The sequence below is a fragment of the Scleropages formosus genome, chromosome 10 (assembly GCF_900964775.1).
Source record: "Scleropages formosus chromosome 10, fSclFor1.1, whole genome shotgun sequence".
NCBI lineage: Eukaryota > Metazoa > Chordata > Actinopteri > Osteoglossiformes > Osteoglossidae > Scleropages > Scleropages formosus.
In genome coordinates, this window is record NC_041815.1 from 243147 (window position 1) to 269526 (window position 26380).

Here is a 26380-nt window from a genome sequence, read left to right on the forward strand (position 1 = left end):
ATTACAGAACCACTGAGGACATCACGAGGTCACGGAGGGGATTACAGCTTCTCCAGATGTTTACTGCCACACACAAAGCCACAGCTGGACAGATTACAGCATGAGCGTCAAATGCCTTCTAATGAGAAAACAGCATCCAGCTGGCCGTTACTACAAAGCCGCAGTAGAGGCGACCTGGGGGCAGCATTAACTGTGAGCAAGGCATTGTCACATCTCCAAAGAAAACTAAAAGCCCCAAAAAATATCATGGTTCTGAATGTTCAGCGCTTGGGGAGCTGGAGTGTGACGTGTACGGCTAGGCTGCTGCGTTTTGCACGCTGAGGAACAGTGTCCGTGTGGGAGGGGAGAGGGGATACATAAGCTATGAGTTGAATTTGACTGGACAGCACTTAGTCTGTGCAGGAAGGGGGAAGAGCGATCTGTGACGCGCAAGGCCCGTGCACAGAGTCCAGATTTCATATTGAGTCCTGCGCTCGCTGTCCATCCTCCATCGGCAGCTACTGCCGCTCATCAGCGTTTCCCTCCAAAATTTTTTTCATCCCTTATGTAGACAAAACCCCTGAACACGTCAGTCTGAGCCGCGTTTACCTCGGTCTCCCCGTCGAGTACACACTACGGAACGCACGTTTACACCATTCGGCAGGGGCTCCCCCTGCTCGCTGCCTCATGGATCCGAGAAGCGTTTTTCGCAGGCGCGTTCCGTCACTCGAGGACAAATAGGAAACAGGTCTGAGTGCTGTGAGCGCGGAGCAGCGGAAGCAGAAGCACTTTGCGCAGTAACCCAGCTTTGTTCTGGGGTGTGTTCCTGGACCTTGACAACAGCGCTCTGGACTCAGCAGGTGCTCCCATTACCGGTGCTCTTGGTGCCCCCTGTCTGCCCCCCAGGGCCCGGGCCCCTCGCTCTGCCCTGGCTTTGATGTGGCGTGGACACGGAGCACATGTGGGACATGAGATCATTTAATAAGCGCTGACGCTGGGGCAAGGCGCAGTGCAATTTGATATTTTATTTCTGGTAGGTGGTAGGCACGCCGGAGCAACTTGGCCTCTTTTCTTGCCCCTTTGGTTCTGACTGGAGATGTTTTATCTCAGCTCGCAGCGTGCCCGGGCGCCTTTTACGGCCTCCACTGTGGCCAGATGTGCGAGCGCAGGAACGGTGCCCGTTGCGACCACATCACAGACGCCTGCCCCTGCACCCCCCAGCTGGGCAGGGGCCCAGTGCATTCTGGGTATGGACGGATCCCACATCATTAAAAAAAGGGTGTGAGTGAGCTGCTCTTAGCCCATCACGCCACCGTCTGACTAAATACATCGCAAATGTGTTTGCGAACAATTATCTGAGTAATGATATATTTCGAGTCTTTTTTGGGATCTGTGGGCAGGGTACAACCCTGGAGGCGTGCATCGTTATTTGGGGTACATTTGGGATAAACACAACCATGTGTTTATTGTGATTATAAAAAGTAACTTGAAAAACGGCTTTAGTGCCATCAGTATTCTCTGACTCTTTGTTATATTCTCATTATGTCTGTTTCTTAAGCGTCTGCGCAGAGTATTTTGCTTGATTTCCATTTACAGGTATTTCCCTAACACCTTCCTCCAAAGCTACTCATGATGTTGAACGCATAATGATTTTTTTACCTGTTTGTGCAGGTAGGTACTTTTTACTGGAGAAATTCAGGGGAGGTACCTTGCTCAAGGGTACAACAACAAGGAGGGGGGGTCTGAACCTGGGTCCTTTGAGTACAAAGGCAGCACCTCTAACCACTACACCACCTACTGTGTTTGGGGAGGTCCCTTTGCTGCACCATGCTTGATTATGAGGAGCCGGAGTCCCGTTCTCTCGTCCACATCTGGGTTTTGGTTCTCCCGCGAGCCTGTCCTGATGGGCGCTTTGGGCAACAGTGCCGCCTGCAATCACACAAGCGGGTGGTGCAACTGTGTGGCTGGAGGAACTAGAAGTGGGCTGGTTCCCCAGTAGCCAGAATCAAACTGTAGTGAAGTCAGAAAAATCAAAGACAGCTGCCAAGTGACACTTCGTTGGTCTTCAGGGGATGTGACTGCAGTTCAACCCAGTGTGTGTGTGTGTGTGTGATATGTGATGTGGCTTTCTGTGTTGAGGATGCCCACTCGGGTAGTATGGCCATACCTGTATGAGCACAGGGGCTCCTGTGACCAGGTGACAGATGTGTGTTCCTCAATGTCCATTAATGGTATGGATATCCAGTGGATATGGATTGTGATGATTGGGATGGCTTGGGGGGGCACATCTGCCACTTTCTGAGCAGAGGAATGGGCAACAAACTGAGGTGTTGACAAAACTATCTACTGAATGAATGAATGTCAACATCAACACTATTGTCAACGTCAATGTCAACATCAATGTCAATGTCAATATCAACGGTGTCTTCCTGGTGGACTTCAGCCTGTCCAGATGGTTACAATGGAGACAAAAGCAGTGCAGCGAGTGTGAACACAGTATCAGTTGCCACCATGTGACAGGCGTGTGTCAGTGTGGCCTTGGCTGACAGAGTGTCAAACGTGACAAACGTTACATTGTGTGTCTGTGCTTGTTTGAGAGACCTGTTGTCTCGGCTCTATTATAGAAACTTTGCTTTTATGCATATAATTCCATCTGCATTTTGGACACAATAAGAAAAATATTCTTTGAGTAACCGTGTCACAATCATCGCTATGATATATATGCTGAAATAAAGAGTTACAAAGCCAGCACTCACAGTGTATATATGCTATATATGCTTTTTATTCAGTTTTTCTTTCTTTATTTATTTTTTTATTTATTTATTTATTTATTATTTCACATATGTGCTTTTTACTAAATTTAAACACAAAAGTGAGGGTGTGCTGGAGACAGCTGGTAGTATAGTGATTAAAGCTAATGCCTTAGGACCCAATGGTCACAGGTTTGAAACCCACACCCAGCTATGCCCTTGAGCGAGGTACTTACCCTAAACTACTTCAGTTAAATTATCCAGCTGTATAAATGGGTAGATAAGGGTAGGTTGCTTTGCAGAATGTCAGTAAAAGCACTGTTTCCGTCATGGGCCTTCCTCAGTGTGTGAAGGTATAAGTTGGGTGGACATCTGAATAAATAATAAATGCACAGAGTCATGTGATAATATGTTTCCCTTGTGTTGTATAGAGCAGATTGTGGCCGTTATTATTGTTTCTGGGTGATGTTGAGTTAATGCAGCCGGGTGGCGATGGGGGCCACACGTCTCCAGCTTGTCTGCTGAGTACAGAAGTGAGTGTCCAGCTGGGGGCCCCTGCCACCTCGACAGTGGGCAGCGTCTGTGCTCGACGGGGCTCAGTGGGGGTGCCTGTGAGAGGAGGGAGCCCCAGCATTGCCCTCCCCTGTACTCCTCCTCATGGCGCACATCTGATAAACGTTACGGCAAAACTGCCAAGTCAAACAGGAGATATTGTTGTGTCTCCCAAATGAATAATGATGTGGAACACAGACACACTTAATGACAGTAGTGTAATTGCCTCTTTAGTCTGGAGCAATTTCTTATCGGCTGCGCACACTGTTTGAGTAAATGCTGCGGTCGCATGGAAACTGGTTTGGGTCTCATTCCATCTCAGATGTTCGCAAATGCGCCTGTGTGAGGAACTGTGGCATGCGTGTGTGTCCGCATGGGTGTTGCAGTGCAGGATCACGCGCACGCGTGCTCTCATGTACTCGTGTGTGTGTGTGTGTGTGTGTGTGTGTACCTATATGTATGTCCTGTATTCCCCTACAGCCTGCCCACCAGGTATGTTTGGTGTGAACTGCACCCAGCAGTGCCAGTGCCCCTGGGACCACCAACAATGCAGTCCAGTCACTGGAGAGTGTGCATGCTTGCCTGGTTACCATGGAAACCGCTGCCAGCTCAGTAAGGGTCCTCCCGAGCATCCCCTAGAGGAGTCCACAAGTTTGCCGTTTCACACCGATAGTTATGACGGCCGCCCTCTTCCTGTCAGAGTGTCCAGAGGGAACGTACGGCCTAGACTGTAAGAAGAGATGCGAGTGTGCCAACGGGGGGCACTGTGAGAGCATCACTGGTACCTGCGAGTGCCCCCCGGGCTTCCTGGGAGCAGATTGCGGAGTCGGTGAGTTGAGCTACGAGGTGGGTGCCGACGCTTGCGGCCAGGTACTGCACAAGTGCACCAGCCATGTTCGTGTGTGTTCCTCAGCTTGTCCACCTGGGCGCTACGGAAAGGACTGCAACCTGACGTGTCGCTGTGGGGATGGAGCGCAGTGCCACCCGGCGACAGGGAGGTGCAGCTGCACGGCGGGCCGTGCGGGACAGCACTGTGAGCAAGGTGTGTCGCTGGGTTCGCTGTCCACTCTCTCGGAGCATCCCTTCGCTTGTGGGAACAGCAGAGTCGCTTAGGAGACTTTGAGTGTCGACGCCAGAGCTGCTTTAGCCTACAAATCCTCAATTTCCTCTTTAAAAGGCTATAATTTCACATGTATTTGCATGGAAAGCAGAAACGAAAATTGCCGTCCTAATCTCCCTGTTTATCGGCAGTTCCGCTGGAGCGAAAGGGCCGCTTTCCATCCATCGCAGAACTCTGTGCGCTGCCCTCAAGTGCAGAGTTTGGACGTGCCACTGCTGACGTTCCTCTGTTTAATGTTTATAGAAGCCTATATAAGCAGCTCATTTTCCAGGTTCTGTGTGCACAGACTTGGCAAAGTCACAAATAAACAAACAGGGGAATCAAAGTGATTCACTTATTGTTTCCCCAGCTTAAATTACCCATGAAAAACATGATTATTCTTTTATTGCTGTGCCAAATGAGGCCACTTTGCCGTCGCAATTATGAACTTTTGCATATGTGTGTAAGTGTGTACGGAACACTGGGTGCACACAGTCGAAGACCGATCATGGCGGCCACATTAACGGGACTTTCCATGTTCTCCACTGTGCCGTTGCGCTGCCCAAGCCTGCCCCGGGGATCGCTTCGGAGAGCGGTGTCTCGGCGTCTGCGCGTGCCGCAATGGAGCGGCGTGTGACCCCCGTGACGGGACATGCCGCTGCGGCCTGGGCTGGACCGGGCGCCACTGCGAGAGAGGTGGGTGCAGGGCAGCGTGGGGTTAACCTTGTCCCGTGTGGGTCTCTTAGGAACAGCGTGCGTTACAGGTGCCCCTCTGTTCCAGAGTGCGTGCAGGGAAAGTACGGGGCCCACTGTGAACTGGACTGCGCTTGCCGAAGCAACGGGACGTGCGATCGCTTCACCGGCGCCTGCCAGTGCGCGGCGGGGTTCTACGGGCCCTCCTGCCAACACGGTGCGTCCAGCTGGCCGTGTCGTCCTGGACCCTTTGGACCCTCCGGGACTGTGCTTGTGAAATATTGCACCGTCAGATGTAGATTTTCTTGATTTCCATTTCTCTGAATTAGTTCTCATTAATTTTTTTTTTTCCTTTTTAAATTGCCGGGCCTATTTCCCGCTTTCATTTCGCAGGATGCCCATCTGGGTTTTTTGGACAAGACTGCGCCTACAAATGTGACTGCAAGAACAGCCAGTCGTGTGACCGCGTGACGGGACGTTGCTTGTGTCCTGCTGGCTACCAGGGGTCCCGCTGTCAGAGACGTGAGTCGGTCACCATCCTGCACTCTTACACAAATACTGTGTCATGGTGGCGCCACAGGCCGACCGCATTCTCCCTTTAAAACCAACTTACTAGTTTGTTGGTTTGTCTTTCAGAGGCCGTCTTAATGCAGCCATTTTGTCACCCACCAAAGTCCCATAATGCATTCTTGGCGTCACATGTGACTGTAACGATTTGGGGACCACCAGGGGTCATTGTGAAGCCGATGCTATGAAGGTTGTGTTTGTGCGGAGTGGCAGAAATACTGTGCTGCACCGTCCGTCTCTGTGATGCTCTACCTTAATGTCGGTATTCATCTGTGTGTGTGCGTTCACCGCAAACACACACACGCGCGCGCACACACACGTCTACTTGTACAGAGTGCGATGCCGGCACATTTGGAGAAAACTGCCACGAGAGGTGCGACTGTGAAGGGGGCGCACCTTGCCATCCAAGCACAGGACGGTGTCTCTGTCCGTCTGGGACGGCAGGGGATCGATGTGAAAAAGGTACGACCGCTTCCTTGTGCAAACCATCTGTCCAACTTCTCCACATTATTAAGAAGTTAACAAATGAAAAATGGGGAGACAAGTGGTTGCGGTCCCGTGTGATCACACGTGTGTGTCCTGTAGGGTGCGCGGAGGGTCGGTTCGGACCCAGCTGCTCCTTACACTGCCAGTGCAGCCACGGGGGGCGCTGCGATGCCCACAACGGTCGCTGCATGTGCCTATCACCTTGGATGGGGCCCACCTGTACAGAAGGTAACGGCCTCCTGACACTTGGACTTGTGGGGGCGCCGGAGCGACGTCTGTACGTCTCTTTGGGCTACGGATCCGGAGCCTGACAGTCATTTTAACCGTTGCGCTGTGGGGTGTCGGCCTCGAAGAAGGCTCCCTTTCACCTAACCAGGCTTGTGAGAGACACCGAAGCCTGGAAACATATGCTTTCTATCTGAACCTGAGCGTGTTTTTTTTTTTTTTTTTTTATTTTCCCCTCCAGAAGCTGCTCCTGCCCAGTGGCCCACTTGGCCATAAAGGGTCTGACTCCAGATCTGCACACTTCCTGTTCTGAGCGTCGGGTCCCGGGACACACCAGCAGCCCTTTGCCAAGCGGCGTCATTGGAGAAGCGAGCGGGTGTTTCACATAGATGGAAGCGCACGTGGCAGGAGGACAATATGCCCCTGTGCGATGATCTTCACCGCAACACTTTCAGGGGGTCTCCCGTGGGCTGCAGTGTTTGTGCAAATAACACGTGATATCGGACAGTGGGGCGTCTACACAAGTAGTCTACAGACACCGTCAACGTACCTTTACTGTGTATCGGTAATGCTGAAACCATGTACTGTATGCTAACTTTCCTCCTCTTTATTTCAATGATGGGTTTTCAATCAGCGCAACTAGCGCCAACAGTGCTGCGAAGCGTGAACTTTAAATTATGGTAAATTCTCCTCTATAGCTGTACCAGGGAAGGCGGCGCAGTTTCCGAGGCATCGCTTTCCTTCCCCTTTCTCATTCTCACAATAAATGAAGGGGAAACAGCATTCTGATAAAATGTGTTTGTAGACAAGCCCCAATATTCCTGCTCAGGGTGGAAACACGGTGCCAAAAAGAAGGTTTTGGTGTGGGCTTTGCACAGCTCTGGCTCAAGAACAGAAGCAGTGAAAAATACTGATTGGCTAAAACGGGTGTTGGGAGGGCAAAAATGACCTGTCACAGAGCTCCCATAGAGCAAAGGAGCATGGGAATCCCGAGCCGAAGAAGACAGTGGATGGGGAGTAGAAATCGGACAGGAGAGGGAACAGCTATGTAGCTGAGAACACTTCTCACGGGGGGGAGACAGGCCTCCGCAGCCCTTTTTCTCATGCCTGCCAGAGCATCACCAGGGTGGCACACAGGCGTCCCGGTGCCAGGAGCCTTGGTGACTGATGGCAGTGTGGGCGCGAGCGCGGGAGGGCGGGACTGATGGATGGGGGCAGTGTTTGGCGGCCCTGTATTGTGACAAGCAGCAGATGTTCCCCAATAATGTTTATCACTGGGGCCTTCACCTTCAGACAACACACACCTGTTTCCAGTCAAACAACCCCCGGGGAAGCCCTCCATTCCACATGAAAGATGGCCATACCACTCTCCACATGTCCACCGTCCTCAAAGAAATTCCGTGGCTCTTCCGAGCGCCACGGTACAGTAAGAGGGACACTGGTGTGGTCACAGCGGAGGCCCTTGGGTCACTGGGAGGCACCGGGAAAGGAAATGGGTGCTGAAATATCCTCCCGTTGGAAAGCCTGCTGCAATCTGGCAGTTTTTGGGGTAATTATCCGAGTACTTTCAGCCGAGCATTTCTATCACCTCAGTGTCACGGCTCGGGAAAATGAGCTCCTTTTGCCCTCTCCAGTAACTCTTATCCCACAAGAGCGCCTTTTGAACTCGCACACAAAAAGACGGCCCCCCCGATAAAGGGCAGGAAAAAATCATTTGACAAGTCTCGCACCATTGGGCTCAGTGTTGCCTTGGAAAACAAACTGAAATACCGCTGCGGCAAAAAAGATGAGTATCTGGGAACTCTCCCACACTCCAGTGCGGTAAACAAATTAGATGGGTGTGAATGCACACTTTGTGTTTATACCGCAGTTTTTGCCACAATGCCGACAAATTACAATACAGGTGGAATTGGGCTCCTCTTATTGATGCATTAATGATGTACGAGCAACAGAAATGCTTAAAATGGGAAATAACTTATAGTACACCAGGTCTGAGGCAAGAACACTTGAACTTCATCTCCTTATATCACCAAGTTGCAACTGAAAGGAGCAAGAGTTCAAACAAGTAGTTGCGCCTGTTACCACTAGATGGCGCCAAATACAGAGCTGGAATCATGGAGGCATAATGGTCTTAAAATATTATTATTATTATTATTATTATTATTATTATTATTATTATTATTATATAATTGTTATTGTTTTTATTATTTATGATTATAATGTGGAAATTTCTAAAATTATATACTGTAATTAATATTACAATTTAAATTTGTATTCTTAGTACACACACACACACACACACATTTTCAGAACCGCTTGTCCCATACAGGGTCACGGGGAACCGGAGCCCACCCGGTAACACAGGGCGTAAGGCCGGAGGGGGAGGGGACACACCCAGGACGGGACGCCAGTCCATCGCAAGGCACCCCAAGCGGGACTCGAACCCCAGACCCACTGGAGAGCAGGACTGCGGTCCATATTCTTAGTATTATATTGTAAATATTATATGATTGTTACAACGTAATAGTAATAATAATTATTATTATATGGAATAGTTGTTGGGGCATAGTGGTGCAGCAGGTCTTCCTGGGTCCTGCTCTCTGGCAGGTTTGGGGTTTGAGTCCCGTTTGGGGTGCCTTGTGATGGGCTGATGTCCCATCTTGGGTGTGTCCCCTCCCTCTCCAGCCTTGTGCCCTGTGTTGCTGGGTTAGGCTCCAGTTTGCCGTCACCCCACTTGGGAGAAGTGGTTTCAGAGTGTGTGTATGTTATTGTAATTTATTGCATTTTTTTGTTTTATTTCACAAGTGACACAAAAAGCCATAGACTCCCTTTACTTTTTAAACAAAAATGAAAAATATCCCAGAACAAAGGCACAATTCCTGAATAATTTTAGTGTTTAGAGGCCCCTAAAGGGGTTTCAATTTGTGTGCCTCTATTTTTTGAACTACTGGACTCTTGTTTTGCGCTTGCCCGGCAACCCCATTCAATAACTGAATAGTTCACTGGGAAGTTCCATCGATCCGACACCTCTAAGCTTTCTGCACAAACAGACGAAACGAAGATGGGGAATGAAATGAAGATCCAGTGTGAAGCATTGGTTCGTGATGCTACACAGAGCCTAAAAGAGCACAGTATCCATGATTAGGAGGGAAGAACGAAGTGCAATGATGCATAGCAAGCAAATTACGCTTCTGATTCAATGTCAATGTTTTCCTACAGTTCCCCGCTGCATCATTTGTGGGAAAGTGAGGGCCAGGTTTTCACTGCTGGACCTTTATGAATATTACAGTTGAAACCTTTCCCTCTGTTTAAATTGGATTGACAAAAGCTGACGTGTTGGTTCGACTGACCACTGGCCTGCTGTGATTTCAGCTGGCATTTCAGAACTGCATTTACAGAGTTCATTCACATAAAAGAAGTGAATCTTTAACTAGTGACAGAGAAAGGAAGAAGGGGGCGGGAGGCAGACAGAACAGTAAAAAACACTTTTTCCAAGAGCGAGGTGTGCGGCCGGAGTTCCGAACTCACGTCCTGCCATCGAGTACACATTACACGACTGGAAGAGGTGAACGCACCCGAGTTACTGATCTGTGAACAGGCCCATCTCTGGTGCCGCTCCAAGGAGCTCCTCCGCCCCCCTGGGCCCCCAGTGTTGTCCCCTGGCATCTGAGGGTGCGACGCTGCCAAGCCAATTGGATGGAGTGCCAGCTGTTAGACCCTCTCTGTCTGATTAACAGGTTTGTGGCACGAAAGGCCATGATGTATGTTCCAGCACAGGGTTTGCTCGCACCCCGTGCCAGTGGCAGCAGAGGAGCAGCGTGCACAGTGGGGAAACGCTGCCAGCTGCCCTCTTAGCTGAGTGCCTCCAGCAGCCGTCCCCTCTCCTTACAGGCCCCGCACTCTGCCCCTCTGGCGGTCGCCCCAACACACCACTACGAAAAGGAAAAAAAAAAAAAAATATATGTCAGCCTTGCAAATCTAAATTTCGCTGTTTGCACTTTTGTTCCAAAGTTCGAGCCTTTTGGGGAGCTGTCGTGGTAATCCGGGTAAATGACCCCCCCCCCCCCCCGCAGAAAAACAGATCGTCTGTATAGCTAGACCCCGGACAGCTGGTAGCGTAATGGTTAGACTCACTGATTTTGTATCCAAAGGTTGTACGTTTGATTCCCACCTTTAACTGTAGTACACTTGAGCCAGGTACTTTCCCTAAATTGCTCCAGTAAAATTATCCAGCTGTGTAAATAGCTGTAAGAACCTTAACGTTGTAAGTTGCTTTACAGAAAAGCATCAGCTAAATGTAAATGTAAAGCTGCTGTCTTCGGAGGGAAACCTACAGCTCCGACAGGACTCTTCATCGGAAGGATCCGTCAGCCCTGCTGGATGTAAACGTATGAATTACAAGCAAAACCTTGCTGTTCTCTTCTCTTTTATGGCCATTCAGTTGAATTCGGGAGACTCTACTCTTCATTCTTAGCCCTACGATAAATTGCGCGCTCACATTAAATCGATGGCTGGCCTTCCTGCTTTGTTGCAGCAACATTCCAGGTGGACTTAAGGTGATGTGCCAAGATTTGGCCTGTAAGGGGTATACATGACATGACATCTGGTGGGTGGGTAAGATAGATAACCGCAGGAAAGCATCTGCCAAATGGAAATGGGAATGTAAACTGAGAGCGACGGCGGAAGAGCTGAGAGCCAGTTGGCCCTGACAACGAGACGAGGGACGTTGTAGCCTACTCACAATGCCGCAGGGTGACCTTGCACCTCTGGGAGAATACGTCCTTACCCAGTGAACCCCACTGTAAAGCACCATTATGACTCTGCATTATTAAGGAGTGGAACTCAGTGTCGGAGTCCTCAGTGGCGCGGACCCCATGCGAACCTCATCAAAGCCGGGCTTCCTACGGCGATAAGGCCCGGTGGTCATAGACACGGTGCCGGCAGTGGGAACCGTAGCATCAATAAGGATTTTGAAACAGTCTCCGTAAGAGAGAATTTCCATCCCTTGCTAGCCCTCTGCCCCCCAAAAACCCGCGGACAATGGGTGCCGCTTTTTAAGGACAATGTCTGCCCACATGCGTGAGCAGCAACTGGGAGAAGGCTTTGGCAGAGAGGCCCACAAGATGTGAGTCTTATTGAGCTCTTGAGCGATGAGTTGGGTCATCGTGTCTCTCCACCTCATCCATCATGGCTCAACAGAGCTATGGATGGTCCTGAATAAAGGCACACTACAGCCCCCCACGTGCACTGTCAGACTCCGTCTTCCTCTCTAACGTCATGGAAACGTGTTTAAGACGAGTCTTAGCGGCTAAAGTTGACTTTACTGAAAATAAAGAATTTCACTGTTGGCTTTTTTTTTTTACTTTCTTCCTACCCCACAAACATGCATCGGTATATAAAAAATTTGCATCTAGCAGCTCTGACAAATACTTCTACTAGTTCTGTGCCACACTCACAATTTAAGTATCAGCTTTCTAAAATTAGGAGACAAATCGAAGTGTCTAACTTGGACACGCTATTAAAAGTACACTTAAGAAATCATCTCCTGAGCTCGTGGTGACTATGGGCCAGAAACACGTATTTTCTTTGTGCTTTGTTAACACTTCTGAAAGGCAGGCGGAAAGTCCCGGAAACAGACACACACGCAGAAGAGAGCCCACATTGTAGTCCTTTATTTCTTAGTTGCTCCTCTCATAGTATTGTATTGAAATGCATTACAGTTACATTGTAGAAAGCATTAAAACAAAGTACCTCAACTTGCTGATTACTTTAAAATGAGATTATAGACAAAACAACAACAAACCCCCCCACCCCACCCCACCCGCCCACCACCCAAAAAAAAAAAAAAAAAATCTGGTCCCTCAATTTGGGAAAATAAGAGAAAATAATCTGTTATTTAATATAGGTTTGGCACAAAAGATTAACATGGACCGAACATCACACAAGCTTGCAGACCACTGTAAAAAATATGAGATACAGTTCTATTCAGACCAATCATGCGATTATGAGGAAATAATACCTGCTATTTTTTATTCTTTAGCTCTTTTTTTACAACTGAATCAATAAAATGTCATACAAAAACCTAATATCTATTTCATCAACAGTTTAATTAGAGGAATAAAGAAGTGAACAGCATATGTAATACTAACCGGTTCTCATGGTATTGTAATTCTACAAACCCATTAACTTCTGAATCAGGTCCAGTGGGGAATCTTCCCTTCGCTGGGATAAGAGCAGTGCTATTCAGTAAACAAACTACAGTTCGCCAAGAAATAAATACAATTCCCAACATACACAACAATAACAACAACAACAACGAAAGTAAAACATGATTGTCTAAAAATGACAGACACAAAAATGGAGTAGTTAACAACTAGCATTCAGGTTATTTAGTGGTCATTGACAGAATACAAGGAGCTAAGATGTGAAAAGGCCCTTCACTGCATGGTAAGAAAAGTCAGTACTCGCAACTTTTTTCACCTCACAAAAAAGTTTGTGGTTTTCCACTGAAACAAAGGTCATTTTTTCTCTGTTCGTTGAAGGTTTCGTATGCTGGGAAAGAGCACAGTACTGAACAGTTTCAAGACGGCTTTAGACAGTGCTTTGATTGTGCAGATACACACGACGTTGTGAATTCTTGACACTCGGCAAGAAAATCACTTGTGAGCTGTTTCCTCCTCAACGGTATCTACCGCAGAGAATTGGAATTCACTTCAAACCTACGTTGACGCTGCTTCTTTTCCTTCGTGAGTCTCGCATACGTATGTGCTGCAAGAGTTGGGTTTATGTTGACGGTAAAGGGGATCACACTTTAAAAACTAAACACTAATTTACCCTCACCGGGACCCTTGCCCTTTTATAGGGAGATCCATACACAAAAATCAGATGGAGTGCTCAGGTTCAGATTAAATTTTCCATTTCTTTCTGGAAGACTCTCAGCCTGACAGACCCTATTTCGTCCATTATTCTAAGTGAGCATTACTTTTAATGTCACACTGATCTTCCTAATCACCAGCTGCCATTGCTGTGCAAAACATTAAAATTAAACACAATAAATAGTTATCTTTTATTATTATCATTATCATCATAATCATCACTGCTATTAATATCATAAATTGAATTAAGGTCAATATGTTTTTTTTCTGTTCATGTTCTTATTTGATTTCAGGTTCCAGTGAGAGTGGTGATCATGCTGATGTATAAGGCTTTCTGCTCAGCGATGTGGAACAGGTCGAGGTTTCAGGTGGCTTCGCCTAGGGCCTAGGCCTCTTGGCCCCGGTGCGGCCGGTGGACTCGGGCAGGTTGCGGATATCATACGTGGCTGAGGGACTGGATGGCGCTGGACTCAGCAGCAGCCCGAGCCAGGGTATGCCACACGTTGGCTGGGGTGTGGGTGGCCGCATGGAGAGCCTCCTTGTCCGCCAGTGAGAGCATCATGGCATAAGCCTGGCAGGAGGCAGAGAGCAGCCGTGAGCAGCCGCACAAAGCAATCCGAGGTACGCGAAACACACAGTCAGACACACTTGTGCACAATGCTCCAGATGTGCACATAGGAAAAGATGTACTTGGGTTGTTCTTCTTCCCTAAAATGCAAAGACTTGGTGCTCCACGGGTACATGTTGTCGTGCAGTTACCTGGGACTTGGACTTCCTGTAAAGTGGTGGGTTAATAGCCTCGGAAAGGTGGCTGGCGGCAAAGCTGGCGTCGCTGTCACTGAACTCGCTCTCCTCCATCTTGCGAATGTCAGAAAGGTGTCGAATGTGTTCCAGTGCAGAGAAGCTGCTCTGCTCCTCGTCATCCTCATATCTGGAATAAAAACGGTTTTCAGGACACAGTCAAAGCCAGAGCTGCACGGTAGAGCACAATGAACTGCTGACTACAAATTGCCCATAGTGTGTCTAGTGAACCTAGTGCAGATTATGTAGTGTGATGTATCTAGTGTGATATATAGTGTATATAGTGAGCTCAGATGAAGGTGTCATGAGAGGGTTTTGAGAAAACCCTCTGCTGCACTAGTAGGTGTGAATTGAAGAACCCAGTGTAGGTGTTCACTGCTACCAAACCACCTGCTCACATATCTGGAATGAATGTGAAATGATTCCGGTGTTGGATGTGTTCAAAGCCTTGGTCTCAAGTCGTTGGTTCGGTACCTCCTGGGGAAGCCCTTGCAATTGAGGTTGCTGTCATTCGCTTCTTCAAACTCGGCCTCGCTGTGAATGATGTCATCGTCCATGTTGCCAGGGAGGGGCTCATCCCTGGACTTCCCCACAGAATCATTATGTTGCCCTTCCTCTTCGTTGACGCCCAGCTCCTCTCCTTCCTCTTCCTCCAGGTCATGCGACCCCTGGCTGGGCAGAGGCTTCTCGTCCTCGAACCGATTGCCGTTCAACCTGCGGCCGACAGAGCCGACAAACGATAACAAAACACGCAGACCGAAAGCATCACGAGGCCGCGAGGGCGACGGGAACGCGATCCAACAGCCGGCAAACGCGCAAAGCTACGCGCAGGTGCGAAGTCGTCCGTGCGCAACGAGAGAGAGGCGCAGCGACGAATGCAGCACCGTGCGGAACGCACCCTCCTCGAACCCGTCCACCGGTTCTTTCCCCTGGAACGCCTGCTCCTCCACGAACAATGAGGAGAAGAGGAAGAGGGAAACATGGCAGCTGGCGTGAGCCGTAATCCCGCTTGTCATCGAGAGCCGGGGGCCCCCCTGGCCACTGGCCCCAGCCACCCCGCGGGCCCAGTGCCCCGGCACTTAGCTGCTTTCCCTCAGCATTTGCGTTGTTTATTTTTCCACTATCTTCCAGTCATCTAATAGGCAAAATATTTAGCTGACAGTCCCATTTGGTGGAAGAGTTATGAGAGCGCTGCCAAGCTGCCCACTGGCCCCACGCGTCCCACAGGGGAAAATCCCAGCTATGAAAACTCACGGTGACTTAATGTGTCCACTGCCTGAGCGCCACAGGAAACCACCATTTGTTAAATCATGTGGAACCGCATTAGAGCTGATTCGCTAATTACGGTCGGCGGCGGCGTCTCTCGTCAGCTCCAAAAAATGCCATTTTGGGCACAAAGAGTCCTTCGGCCTCCTGTGCGCGCGCCGCCCCGTCCAGGGCGGGAGAAGCGAAACATCAACACGATTCGTCCCCAGATTAGAGGACCCATCAAAGCAGGAAATGATCTATTTGCGAAAGAAAGGCTGAGCTCGCGATGACGAAGAGAGGCGAGAGCGAAGTCGCGCGGCGCCAAGTCCCTGCCATCTTGCCCTGGGAGAGCAGGGCTCCGAGGGACGTGGCGAAGGGACGGGCGAAAGTGCCGCGTCCACCAGCGCAGGAGCATCGCAGGGAACGTGGGCTGGGAGCGGCCGACAGTTCCGTGATTAACAAAACAGATTCGCTAATTACGCTCTCAAATGTGGCAATTTGCAGGGGATAAAATATCTATCAAAAGTCGTGAGGAGCGCAGCGCTTTGAAAGGAAACACGGCTGCCCCCCGTGACCCCGGCGCTCTACCCTCTTCCTGTCGGCACACATGTTGTGGCCAGATGTGGGCAGAGAGCGTCGCTCCAGACCTGCGGCTTTCCCTTCACCCGTTTCACCTCGTGCGTTCGCGCTGTTTACTTTTCAAACGTTTTTTTCTCCCCCCTTTTTTCTTTTTCTCCCCTAATCAAAAGGAAATTTCTTAAGATTCATATCTGGTTATTCCTTCTCGGGCAGATTTAAACTGTGCAACATGGAGAAAATATTGGCCCATTATCTTGGTCCATCACGGTTTCCTCGGTGTGCATAATTATCAAAGATAATTACACGTATAAATATATGTATGAACAGCCCAAAGTCAGTACTCGTGCATGTGTCCAAATGTGGTAATTATCCCAAATGTCGTAAGCAATGACTGTCTTGTTTTTACGCCGCACCTCCCCGGGCAACGAGCTAATTAATAAAGGCTGCAGAGAAATGTTCAAGCTGCGTGACTCTGCGCTCTGTGATGTTTGAGAATAATCATCTCCTCGTTCGGCCTCGAGCCGGGAATATTTTCTGTGGAGAAACCAGTTTGGCGCGAGCGTGCGTGTGTGCGTGTGTGTGTGTGTGTGTGTGTGTGTGTGTGTGTGTGTGTGTGTGTGTGCGTGTGCACGAATGCAACTGCACACAAGATTAGTTAGTTTTTGCTCCCACTTGTGTGTCTGTGTATGTTGGTAGTTTGTTTGTGTACATATATGCTGCAAATCTGGGCACGTGTGTGTCTGTGTGTGCTTGTGCAATGCTGCAGGGATCTTTCAAGAACTTTCGTGCGGAAAACTAGAAAACGCTGTTCACGAGGCCTGTCGACATTTCTCTCCAGCACCTCTTCGCTCGGAGCATCTGGCTCAAGGGTACCGTGTGTTTACCATACAGCAGGCGAGCGCCTGGCGCGCGCGGTCGCCGCCGTGAGCCGTATGTGAAGATCGCGAGGGCAACGGTCACACCTACGCTCACATCCCACCGCCGCTCACATTCGAGATCCACGAAAACACAGCGACCGCGCTCCTGCAACGTGGTACATGCGCTCGAGCGCACGCACTCACACGCTCCGGCCATATTGACTTATGTAAAGCGCTGACGGTAAGGATATTCACCCTTCCTCCGAAGGCTCGGGGGACGCCTGGCTCTGGCCCGTGTTGCTGATGAAGTTTCGTATTTCGTTGAAGTAAGAGTCCTCTTTGTCGTCCAGGATAGCGCTGCTACTGTCCAGCTCCGACCGCGGGGATGACATGGCCGTGCCTTGGAAAATAAAAACGATATTTCATTTGGGCTTTGGAACATTTCGCTAGGAAATAGCATACTGGTGGCAGCAAATTTTCACCTTCGGATGTGCGCAGACCATGTGAAGAATATGCTGGAGGTGAATGGCTCCCTGTTCCAGTGTGTCGGACCCTTCCGCGCACATTATTTACTTATGCGGCATAAAGCGGTTTTAAGCGCTCGTCTACTTCTCGTCCATGGAGAAACGGTACCTCGCGCTTTCCAGCTGGCGCAGGTCCGACATGGCGCACGGCATCCTGTGCGGCGCAGCGCTGCTTTGCGCGCGGAAATGCCGAGCAGCGCAGGTGGCGCTCACCTGAGAGGTTCCCATTCTCGTGTTTCTTCAAGTGTCGGTCGAGGTTCGTCTGTTGGCCGAAACAGCGGTCGCACAGGTGACACTTGAAGGGCTTCTCCTTGTTGTGGATGTTGCGGATGTGGCGCTGCAGGTTCGAGGAGATGCTGAAGGAGCGGTCGCAGTATTTGCACCTGCGGAGAGGGGGGCGGGGAGCGGGGCGTTGGCGAGGGAGGGCGTCTCAAGGAGGGGACACGTAGGCATACGCAGGCACAGAAAGTAACACGTGCAAAAAAAAAAAAAAAAAAAATGCACACACACACACACACACACATAGCAGCTACTATGCACGCAACACACACGTCTAAACAGACACAAGCACGGCGCATCTGTCGTGTGCGTGCGCGTGTGCGTCGCGACCCTCGCCTTCCCCGGATGCGGCGGAAGAGGCGCTCAAGGTAAAACACGGGGCCTCTCATCTCACGCCAGAGCAATAAAATTGCATTCTTTTCTCGCAAAATAAGCATGCAACGAATTTGCTCTGACCCTCCGAAATTAGACACAAAGCCAAGTTTCTCCATGCAAAATTATACACCGTGATTACATCTTTTCTTCTTCTGGAATTAACTCGCACAATTGGCTGTCCCTGAGGAGCTCCTGCTATCTCCCCAAAAATTGCAATAAACAGCAGAGATCTTTAATTCCTTGCCAGCATGTGCGGTTTAGTCTATCGCAGCAGCAGCAGAGGCATCGCATCCACTTCTGTGCCCCGTGGTCAGCGGGGCTCCCCTGGGCTCGTACTGTACTTGTCTTTAAGCTGTTCCTCAAACACAAAATAATTATTCCAACTGCTGGCCTTGGACTCCTGCCCTCAGCCCCTCATCACCCCAATTTTTCACCCGACTTCCTTCCCCCGACTTCAAACCCCCCTCCTGTCACCGTGACGACGGCAACCATTTTTCATCACCCAAATTATTTAACAGAACGATAATTGTTCCAGGCTTTTACGGTGTGGAAAAACATACAAAACGGCGGAGAGCGTTCGTCTAACTGCGGGCGAACATGGCGCCGAGAAACGTGCGCGTGTCGGAGCGGGCCGGGAGGGAAGCGGCGAGGGCCGTCATCCCGTGAGCGCGGGCACCGCCACTCCGAAGAGCGCTTTCCCAACGCGACGCCACCGAGCCGCAGTTCTCCTTTTAAGGACGGGTATGCACGTCCAGCGCGTCCGCGCCTCTCGCGCAGCCCCGCACAGACCTGGGTTGTGATCGGAGGTATCGATGGAGGCACAATAGCCTCGTTTACAGCCATCGGAACCCTGCTGCTCGTTTGCGCGTGAGCGCGAGTGTGAGAGTGTGTGTGTGTGTGTGTGTGTGTGAGCCGAGAAGGGCGGGGGCTTCGCAGCCCTGTGGGCGCCTCACCTGTAGGGCTGCTCTCCCGTGTGTGTCCTCAGGTGACGTGTCAGGTTGGCCGACCGTGGGAATATTTTCCCACAGTACCTGCAGAGTAAGGGATGTTTTATGGCACAGCCTACGGCTCCGCTTTACACTGCAGGCGGCATGAGAATCACACAGAGGTTGCGGCACGGCCGCAGAGCCACACCGCCGCACCTGGCCGCTCTCCATTTCGGGGGAACGCGTGTGACAGATAAATGGAAGGAGCCCAGCGGAGGGTTATGGAAACGTAACCGGGGCTGAATGCAGTCTCGTTCACTTGCCGATAACAGCCCCGGCGACTGATATTGCCAAACAAGGGAGACCGAGAGCAGAAGAGCGGCGCACAACAATGCACCTTTCTGCCGCTCCTTGCCGTGACGTCTGTTTCTTCTCTCATCTGATCTCGGTATAACATTAACTCGGTATTTATTTAACACATTGCTGCACCCTTATTCCTGTGCAGCAAGGCGCAGAGATAACCGCGCACTAGCGGCAGCTCCTGCGCAGACCCCGCAGTGCGGTTGTGCAAGAGCGGAGAGCGAGCGAGCCCCGCTGTTGCCCTCCGCGATGAGCTCGACGAGGACCGCGGTTGACCCTGCCGTTACCTGCAGGTGTAGCGCTCCTTGCCCTTGCGCAGCAGGCTGTCGGGGATGGCGCTCGGGGGCGCCCTGAAGTCGAACATGGACGGGACGCTGCGCATGAGGTCGCCGGCGTCCGGCTTGAGTGAGCCGAACGTCTCCAGTTTCTCGGCCATGTTTTCTATGGCTGACATCTGGAAGAAAAACAGACGCCTGTTGGTCGTCACGTACCAAACACACGTGTGCGTTGTGTGAGAATAAGGCCCTATTGTGTCCCCTGGTGAGCCGCGAGCCGACGGCCTCGCCTTCCGCACGTTACGTGGATACGCTGCTGTTTCTTTCTTTTTTTTTTGTTCACGGTCGGTGTTTACTCAGGGTGGCGTTGGTCCCGACACGGTGATACGATCCTTGCGCGCAGAACCTCAGCAGACGTCCACGAGCTGGCGAAGCCGAACGGCTCTCTCTAACAGCAGCGTACGCGTCTGTTCGCTTGTCCGCGCAAGTGTCACTTCCCTGCTGCTTTCTGGCCCTCTGCAGAAGATGCCAGCGCAGATGAGAGGTGAACTCACTGCTGAGCGGCTGCACTTGTCGACCCCCCTCGGCCCCCACCCCCCGAGTGCCAGCACCCCCACCAGCCACCGCCGCCGCCCAGCTCGCTCACATACATGGATGGAGACCGATGCCAATTTGCTAAAAGTCTTCCATCCAATATGGCACAAGTCCTCCGAGGAAAGAGTAGATGCATATACTTGTCAGAGGGAGAACGTGTGCAGCGCAGGGAGGGGAGTCGCTGGGCTGCGGCGTGATTCATAATCACTGCCGGGCTGTAAACCATTCTGTGCACAATGCGAGCGGACAGCACATTTGTCAATATGAAAGATGTTGACATTACTGATCAAGGGCCAGACATGGGTAATAATGATATCGCAGGGCGGGGTGGGGACGCTCCCAACAGGCCGCCAGGCCAGGCAGCCCCCTTCAGCTGGGCTCACTTTTTTCAGGAGGATACAAATTTGCATTATTTTGCGTGTATTGAATTTTTTTTCTTTTGCTTCTCTTATTTTAATACGACCACAAATCAATTGTGATCCAGCCAGACGCTTCCTGCACGGCATTCTATCATGCCTGTGCCCCGGCCCCCTGTGCTCCCGCAACGGATCGTGTGTGAAGGAGTGTGCCGTTGGCGGGGCGAATTTGACCCGTGACTGATAACCTCGGTGCGGAAAAGCTGATTAGGAATGACATCGGAGGGTGAAGTTACTGACAGCTCCGGTGGCCGGGACCCGAGAGACAACAGCTCCCACTCGTGGAGGACGGGCCGCGCCGGAGCCTGCTCGATTGCCATGCCGTGATGAAGTCAGTAGCGGTGCCGTGAATCATGGCGTTTCTGCACCGCAGCACCAAAGCCATCGGGATTATAATGAAAAAACATTCATATTTCTTTAAAATGTGCAACGTGTGTTTCATTGACCTCTTTATGGAGCCGAGTAAAATACTGTTTATTTCTGCTTTTTGCCGTGTGCCATTACTCCTGCAGGCATTAGCAGTCTTAAAGCTGTCAGCTGGTCGGCACGCCGAAGGGCAGACACTTTAAGACTTTTATCTTGGCCTGCGCTTTAACTTTTCAGCATGCAACTGTCTCTTATTCTGAGATTAACCTGTTATTCCGGCCGTTCTACCTTCTTCCCGCTTGGATTAGCCCAGTGCTCCTGCTGTTCTGCTCTCCTCCCACTATGACAGACCTGTGTTTCGCTCTGTTTCAGGAAATACAGACATGGGTCGCTTAACGACGGGGATACGTTCTGAGAAATGTGTTATTAGGTCATTTTGTCCTTGTGCGAACCTCACGGAGTGTGCTTATACACACCTGGATGGTATAGCCTCGATCATAAAGTGTACTTATACAAACCTATATGGTATAGCCTCGATGCAGTCAAGACACTTGGTAAACATGAGATTTACGACACTGCTGCCACTATAACACAGCATACCGTTTTACAGTAAACTTTTCTTTATAAGTAAAAAGAGTACTGTAAAATAACGGATAACAAATACAGGACAGTAAATACATAAACCAGTAACATAGGTGTTTATTATCATTATCAAGTGTTATGTACTGTACATAACTGTATGTGCTATACTTTTATATGACTGTCAGCGCAGTACGCTTGTTTACAGCAGTACCACCACGAACGCGTGAGTAATACGTTGCACAGCAAGGTTGCGATGGTATGATGTCGCTAGTCGATAAAAATTTTTCAGCTCCATTATAATCTTCTGGGACCACCGTTGTACTGTACATGCGGTCAGTCGATAAGCAAAATGTTGTTTAGTGGCGCATGACCGTAGCTTGATCAGTCTGGTCTTATTCTCGAAATCAGAAATCCATGTATCGTAAAATCATTCAATTTCCTTTGACCTCTCGATTTGTTAATAATGACTATTAAGGTTTGATATTTGTACTATTCGTTTGAAGTCTCTGTCTGTAACGCTGTTTTCTTGGACACACTCCATCAACAAAGGGTAACTGCACTTTATACATGTGCGTATTGTGTGGTTGCCTGTCTGCTGGGGTTTCCTGAGAAATCCTTGCTGACTTTGCACAGATGACATGTGAACAGGAACAGCAAAAAGTAAACATGCCTGTGCCATTTCTATGTATTCTCGGCGGAGAATTTAAGTACATGTTTATGAATCTGGGCCTGGTTATTAAACGTCTACCTTTCATTTGCCTTCACGGTGGTCAATTTATCTTAAGATTACCGTTTTATGATTAGGGTCAAGCAGAAATGTGCAGGTAGAGATAAAAAGAAAAATAAATATTCACAGATGTATACATGCTCCCACACACACCCTTGTCAGCCGAATGGATGTTGTTCCAGTGTCTCAGTAGACCAGATGCTGATTGGCTTTCTTTAAATGACAGTGAAGCTCAGCGTTGGGCAGTTAGCAAGATGCATTGTTGATCTTATCTGGAACCAGATGTCTGAAAAAGCCCCCCCCCCCAGTCCAAGAACACTATTTTACCCCCCTTTTCCTAAGACACAATTAGCCTCATAGGAAAGCATACCCCCCCCCAGCTGCAGAGTCCTGAGAGACCATTACCAAGGAATTGATGCGGAGCAGGACTGTGTTTCCACCCTTCAGTTCCTTTAGGTTTTGTCCCAAGAAAAACAAATATTTCTAATGTTATCAGCAAATGCCACTATCAAGAGCAGTCATCAAAGCCCTCATGCCATCATTCTCCAGTGCCATGTCTGTGACACAGATAAACATAATTGGACTGACCCCTCTGTTCCCCCCCAACCACGGAGACTCTACGAGTTCTCTATCTGACCAAGTCCTATACCACACGAAGAAGAGTGCTTTGAGTGGCCAGAACTAACAATGTGTAAATATGTACTTCACTCATTCCCTTTGGTGCACCTCCTTCTCTGCTATTTTCCCCGCCACTCTTCTTCCTTCTTGCTTTCTGTCTGTCTTCACTTCACCGGACCTCTCTTGGCTCTCTTTCCCTTTCTCCTCACTGTTCCTCACCTGGCCATTTCCCTCTTCTTATGCCCTCTTCTCTTGCCTGCCTCTGAACTAAGCAGTGCCATGAAACCCAGACCTAATCTGTCACACACTCCACGAACAAAGTACTGCATGGATTATGTATTACTGTAGTATATAGTCAACTGTCTTATTTGTTTATTTGTCTGATGCCTTTGTTTAAGCACTGCGTGTCACTGTGTGAGAAGAGCACTCTATAAAATTTAATTGAACTGAATTGGCCTCCCAAGTACTGGTAAAAGCTGAAATCCCAAGTTCTCTTTGAAGAGCGTGACGTAGAAGCAACACGAGGAGGATCTCTAAATGGACTCGTGACACTATGGGAGCCCTGGCCATCAGTAATAGTCTACAAGAAAGGGTGGTGAGATGCGGACAACACTGAGCTTATTCAACATACATCTCATAACTTCTACAGTACTGATTCAACGTATGTGAAGCCCTTGTGTTCCCTTCTGTAACGCTAAAATGGTTATTTATGACAAGCAATCTTTCTCATCTGACATAATAGGTGTGTAATGACCAATTCCATATGTTGCTTTAGAGGAAATCGTGTGTAGTGGAAAAACAGAAGTAGTGTAAAAGTAAGCGAAGCCCATGTTACATTGGTTAAACCAAGTAGGTACCAAGTAGGTAAGTAGAATAAGGTACTTATTTTAACACTTTATACAAGAATAAGGAGCATCCCTACAGGGTTTACATACTTTGAAGCAGCACTGCATGTGTGGATGAACTTACCCACGTCCGCTGATCTGGCACACGAAACTGGAAGCAGAATAAAAAGAAACAACGGTCAGAATTGTCTAATTAATAACCGTAAATGTTATCTGATGGGTGGAGTGTGAATCATGATGGACAGGTCAGGTGGCGATTTCTCAAGGCAGCATATACAGGAACTTGAGTAACTGGTTCCCAGAAACATCATATGCTGAAACCTGGCAAGAATGCCATAAATTCATTGATTTCCTGTACTGTCAAACTGTGACTCCCAATATTTCTGTTTGAATTGTGAAAGGATGTAGTCCATATTTTTGTATTTACAGTACGCATATGGATGAGACCAGTCAAGCTCCATGAAGACAGAAGCCAAAGTTACTAAGGGAAGCCATCAGTAAAAAGCAGGCCATAATAACGCATTTTCGTCTTCTTTCCTTTCAACCCAGTGCTCTGCTGAACACATGTTCACATGCATCACAAGAAGCCCCATTTCTGTGACCAGAGGCAGGACCTCCTGATTAAAACATTTATTTTTGCTACTTTGAACATTGTTTTCCTGTAACGGAAGAGGTAAGTTTGCAGAAGTGTAAAAAGGCACTTCATTATTCGCAACATCTGCGCAGGCTTCCATCCTTGAAGAGTGCCTTCTGCTATGGAGAGTGTAGAGCAGCCAGGTGGCTTTGAAATCTGTTTAAGATCAGAAAAGAACTGCCAAAGCTAGACAGGAGAACGTGCCTCTGGACAGATCGGTCCCCCTACTGGAGTGACGCCTGGATCCAGGAGGGCTTTCGGCACATGCCCGAAAAGAGGTTGGTGAAAGCGCAGGAACACCTACCTGTGGGTGGAAGAGAAAGCCAGGGGCTGGTCGCATGTACTTGTCCTTCAGCGCTTCAAACGGATCATTGATCTTCCTTTTCTCAACCCTGCTAATATCAGAATTCCATCAGCTCTTACAGCAAATGGCAACATTCGGTTCTGTCCAGCCTGCTTCTGCGACAAACACCAGAGGCCCGCTGCCATCTTCCCTTGTAGCAGAGCCTCTTGGTGGGTGCAGCTCAGTGACAAGGGCTCACTTTACCTGTAGATGGGGTCCATGAAGAAAGGTGTTGGACGAGCGTGCTGAAGTGAGGAGTCTGCTTTGGGTGGCTCGGTCTCAGATGACTTCTCCTCCCTGAACATGTGGTTCTTTCTGGAATCCTCTGCCTTGCCACTGCCACTGCGATTCCTGGAGCCCATGCTCAGGTCCAGAGGCTGGTCCTGACTGGAGACGTGCGACGCGTCCGGTTTTGAGGACGCAAATGGGGACATTTTCTCCTCTTTGCGCTTGGTGGTGAGATCGAAGGGCGACTCGGAATTCCTGATTTGGCCCTTCTTGGCCTCAGCTGGGGGAGACTCGGGCTCCCCTTTCAAGGTGGATGGAGGCAGGTCTCTTTCAGGAAAGGGGTAGAGAGGTGGCGAAAAGGCTGGGAAGAAGGGAAGGGGGAACATGGATGGGTACGGCAGTGCACCCACCTTTTTGTCCTGCAGGCCGGCGAGTCCCGTAGAGCCAAAATATTTTTCGGCAATGGAAGCAATGGCCTTGATGGAGTCGTTGACTGCCCCGGACACAGCCGTGTGTTCGTCCAGCGTGGGCTGAAACAGACCACTGCTACCAAAGTCCTTGGCACTGCTGTTGACTAAGGGCAGGCCCTGAGGGCTTCCGGACTTTCTCTTGGCCACTTTGCCGTTCTCCCTAGTCCTCTCCCGGTCGCTCTCCAGGTCGCTCTCGAGCTCCGATCCAGAAGTGCTCTCCAGGTCACTGCCGCTCGGAGTGCTCACGTCATCAAGGTCGCTGCTTTCTGACTGGTCGCTCAGTTTACCCACACGTCTGTGCTCAGAGGAGGCCTGTGTGTGGCGCTCTGGAACCTGGGGCTCCTTGAGAGATGACTCTTTATCTAGGACTTTCAGCAGGTCCCGAGCACCATGGGTTCGTTGCAGGGAGTCCAGAAGCGGGCTCTTGGTCGGATGCTCTGAACCGGCGGGACCTTTCATCGGGGAGGTGGTGGGAATGAGCGCAGGTCTGTGATACAGTCCGGAGGGGAATAGTCCAGGAAAGCTGAAGGGGAACGTGGGTGCCGTGGGGAAGGTCAGTCCGCTGTGGTGCCTGTTGGCCCCAAAGTAGTCTGTGAGTCCGGGGCTGCCGTGGCCCATGCCATCTATTCCTGCCTTGTCTAACGACGGTGTCCCTGGGATAGCAATACCCTGGCCAAACAGTCCTCCCGCGGCAAAATGGTTCTTCCCCTCACAGAAGCGGCGGTGCTTATTAAGCGACGATGTGGTGCTGAACATCTGGCCGCAGTCCTTACACTTGATCTGCGTGCGGCAGTCAGCATGCATGCGCTTATGGCGGCACAGGTTGGAGAACTGCGTGTAGGACTTGTGACACACCTCACCTGCAGCAGACATGGAGACAGGCAGGTATCACACGGCAGAAACACACCTATAATACAATGCACTGTGGGATGTTGGGCATCAAAAACACTGGCAAAAGTGTAGTAACAGAATCCTAGGCAGTGTGAAACTGAGACACAGCCATTATTTTGCTGTCAACGTGTTGTTTTAGACACGAGGGGCAGGCTGGGACCGTAGAGCTCAATCACACTGTGCCCACCCCTCCACCCACACTTTGACTCTGTGCCA

The 26380-nt window shown here is 49.9% G+C and overlaps 2 protein-coding genes across 10 annotated transcripts in view; one reads left to right on the top strand and one right to left on the bottom strand.

Annotated features, from left to right (window-relative positions):
* Positions 1 to 7000, top strand: part of egfem1 (EGF-like and EMI domain containing 1) — a gene marked incomplete at its 5' end in the record, with an annotated part of 60431 nt that extends 53431 nt beyond the window's left edge. Inside the window, 12 exon segments of the mRNA XM_029255492.1 lie at positions 1097 to 1204; positions 2423 to 2446; positions 2449 to 2505; positions 3762 to 3893; positions 3982 to 4110; positions 4195 to 4323; positions 4903 to 5076; positions 5162 to 5290; positions 5467 to 5595; positions 5974 to 6102; positions 6226 to 6354; positions 6593 to 7000. Coding sequence (XP_029111325.1) covers positions 1097 to 1204; positions 2423 to 2446; positions 2449 to 2505; positions 3762 to 3893; positions 3982 to 4110; positions 4195 to 4323; positions 4903 to 5076; positions 5162 to 5290; positions 5467 to 5595; positions 5974 to 6102; positions 6226 to 6354; positions 6593 to 6627 — 1304 coding nt within the window.
* Positions 7001 to 12211: 5211 nt separating this feature from the next.
* mecom (MDS1 and EVI1 complex locus) overlaps positions 12212 to 26380 on the bottom strand; it is an 87653-nt gene continuing 73484 nt past the window's right edge. For 5 of the 9 annotated variants that reach the window (XM_029255624.1, XM_029255627.1, XM_029255623.1 and 2 more), the window contains exons 7-16: positions 24780 to 26133; positions 24537 to 24627; positions 23723 to 23749; positions 19463 to 19629; positions 18843 to 18920; positions 17449 to 17618; positions 16967 to 17111; positions 14502 to 14741; positions 13986 to 14157; positions 12212 to 13797 (exon numbers count right to left, since the gene is read on the bottom strand). In XM_029255624.1, coding sequence (XP_029111457.1) covers positions 13663 to 13797; positions 13986 to 14157; positions 14502 to 14741; positions 16967 to 17111; positions 17449 to 17618; positions 18843 to 18920; positions 19463 to 19629; positions 23723 to 23749; positions 24537 to 24627; positions 24780 to 26133 — 2579 coding nt within the window. In that variant the 3' untranslated portion in view covers positions 12212 to 13662. The remainder of the gene's footprint in view (positions 13798 to 13985; positions 14158 to 14501; positions 14742 to 16966; positions 17112 to 17448; positions 17619 to 18842; positions 18921 to 19462; positions 19630 to 23722; positions 23750 to 24536; positions 24628 to 24779; positions 26134 to 26380) is intronic. The other 4 variants (XM_029255628.1, XM_029255626.1, XM_029255622.1 and 1 more) reach the window with 2 other exon arrangements.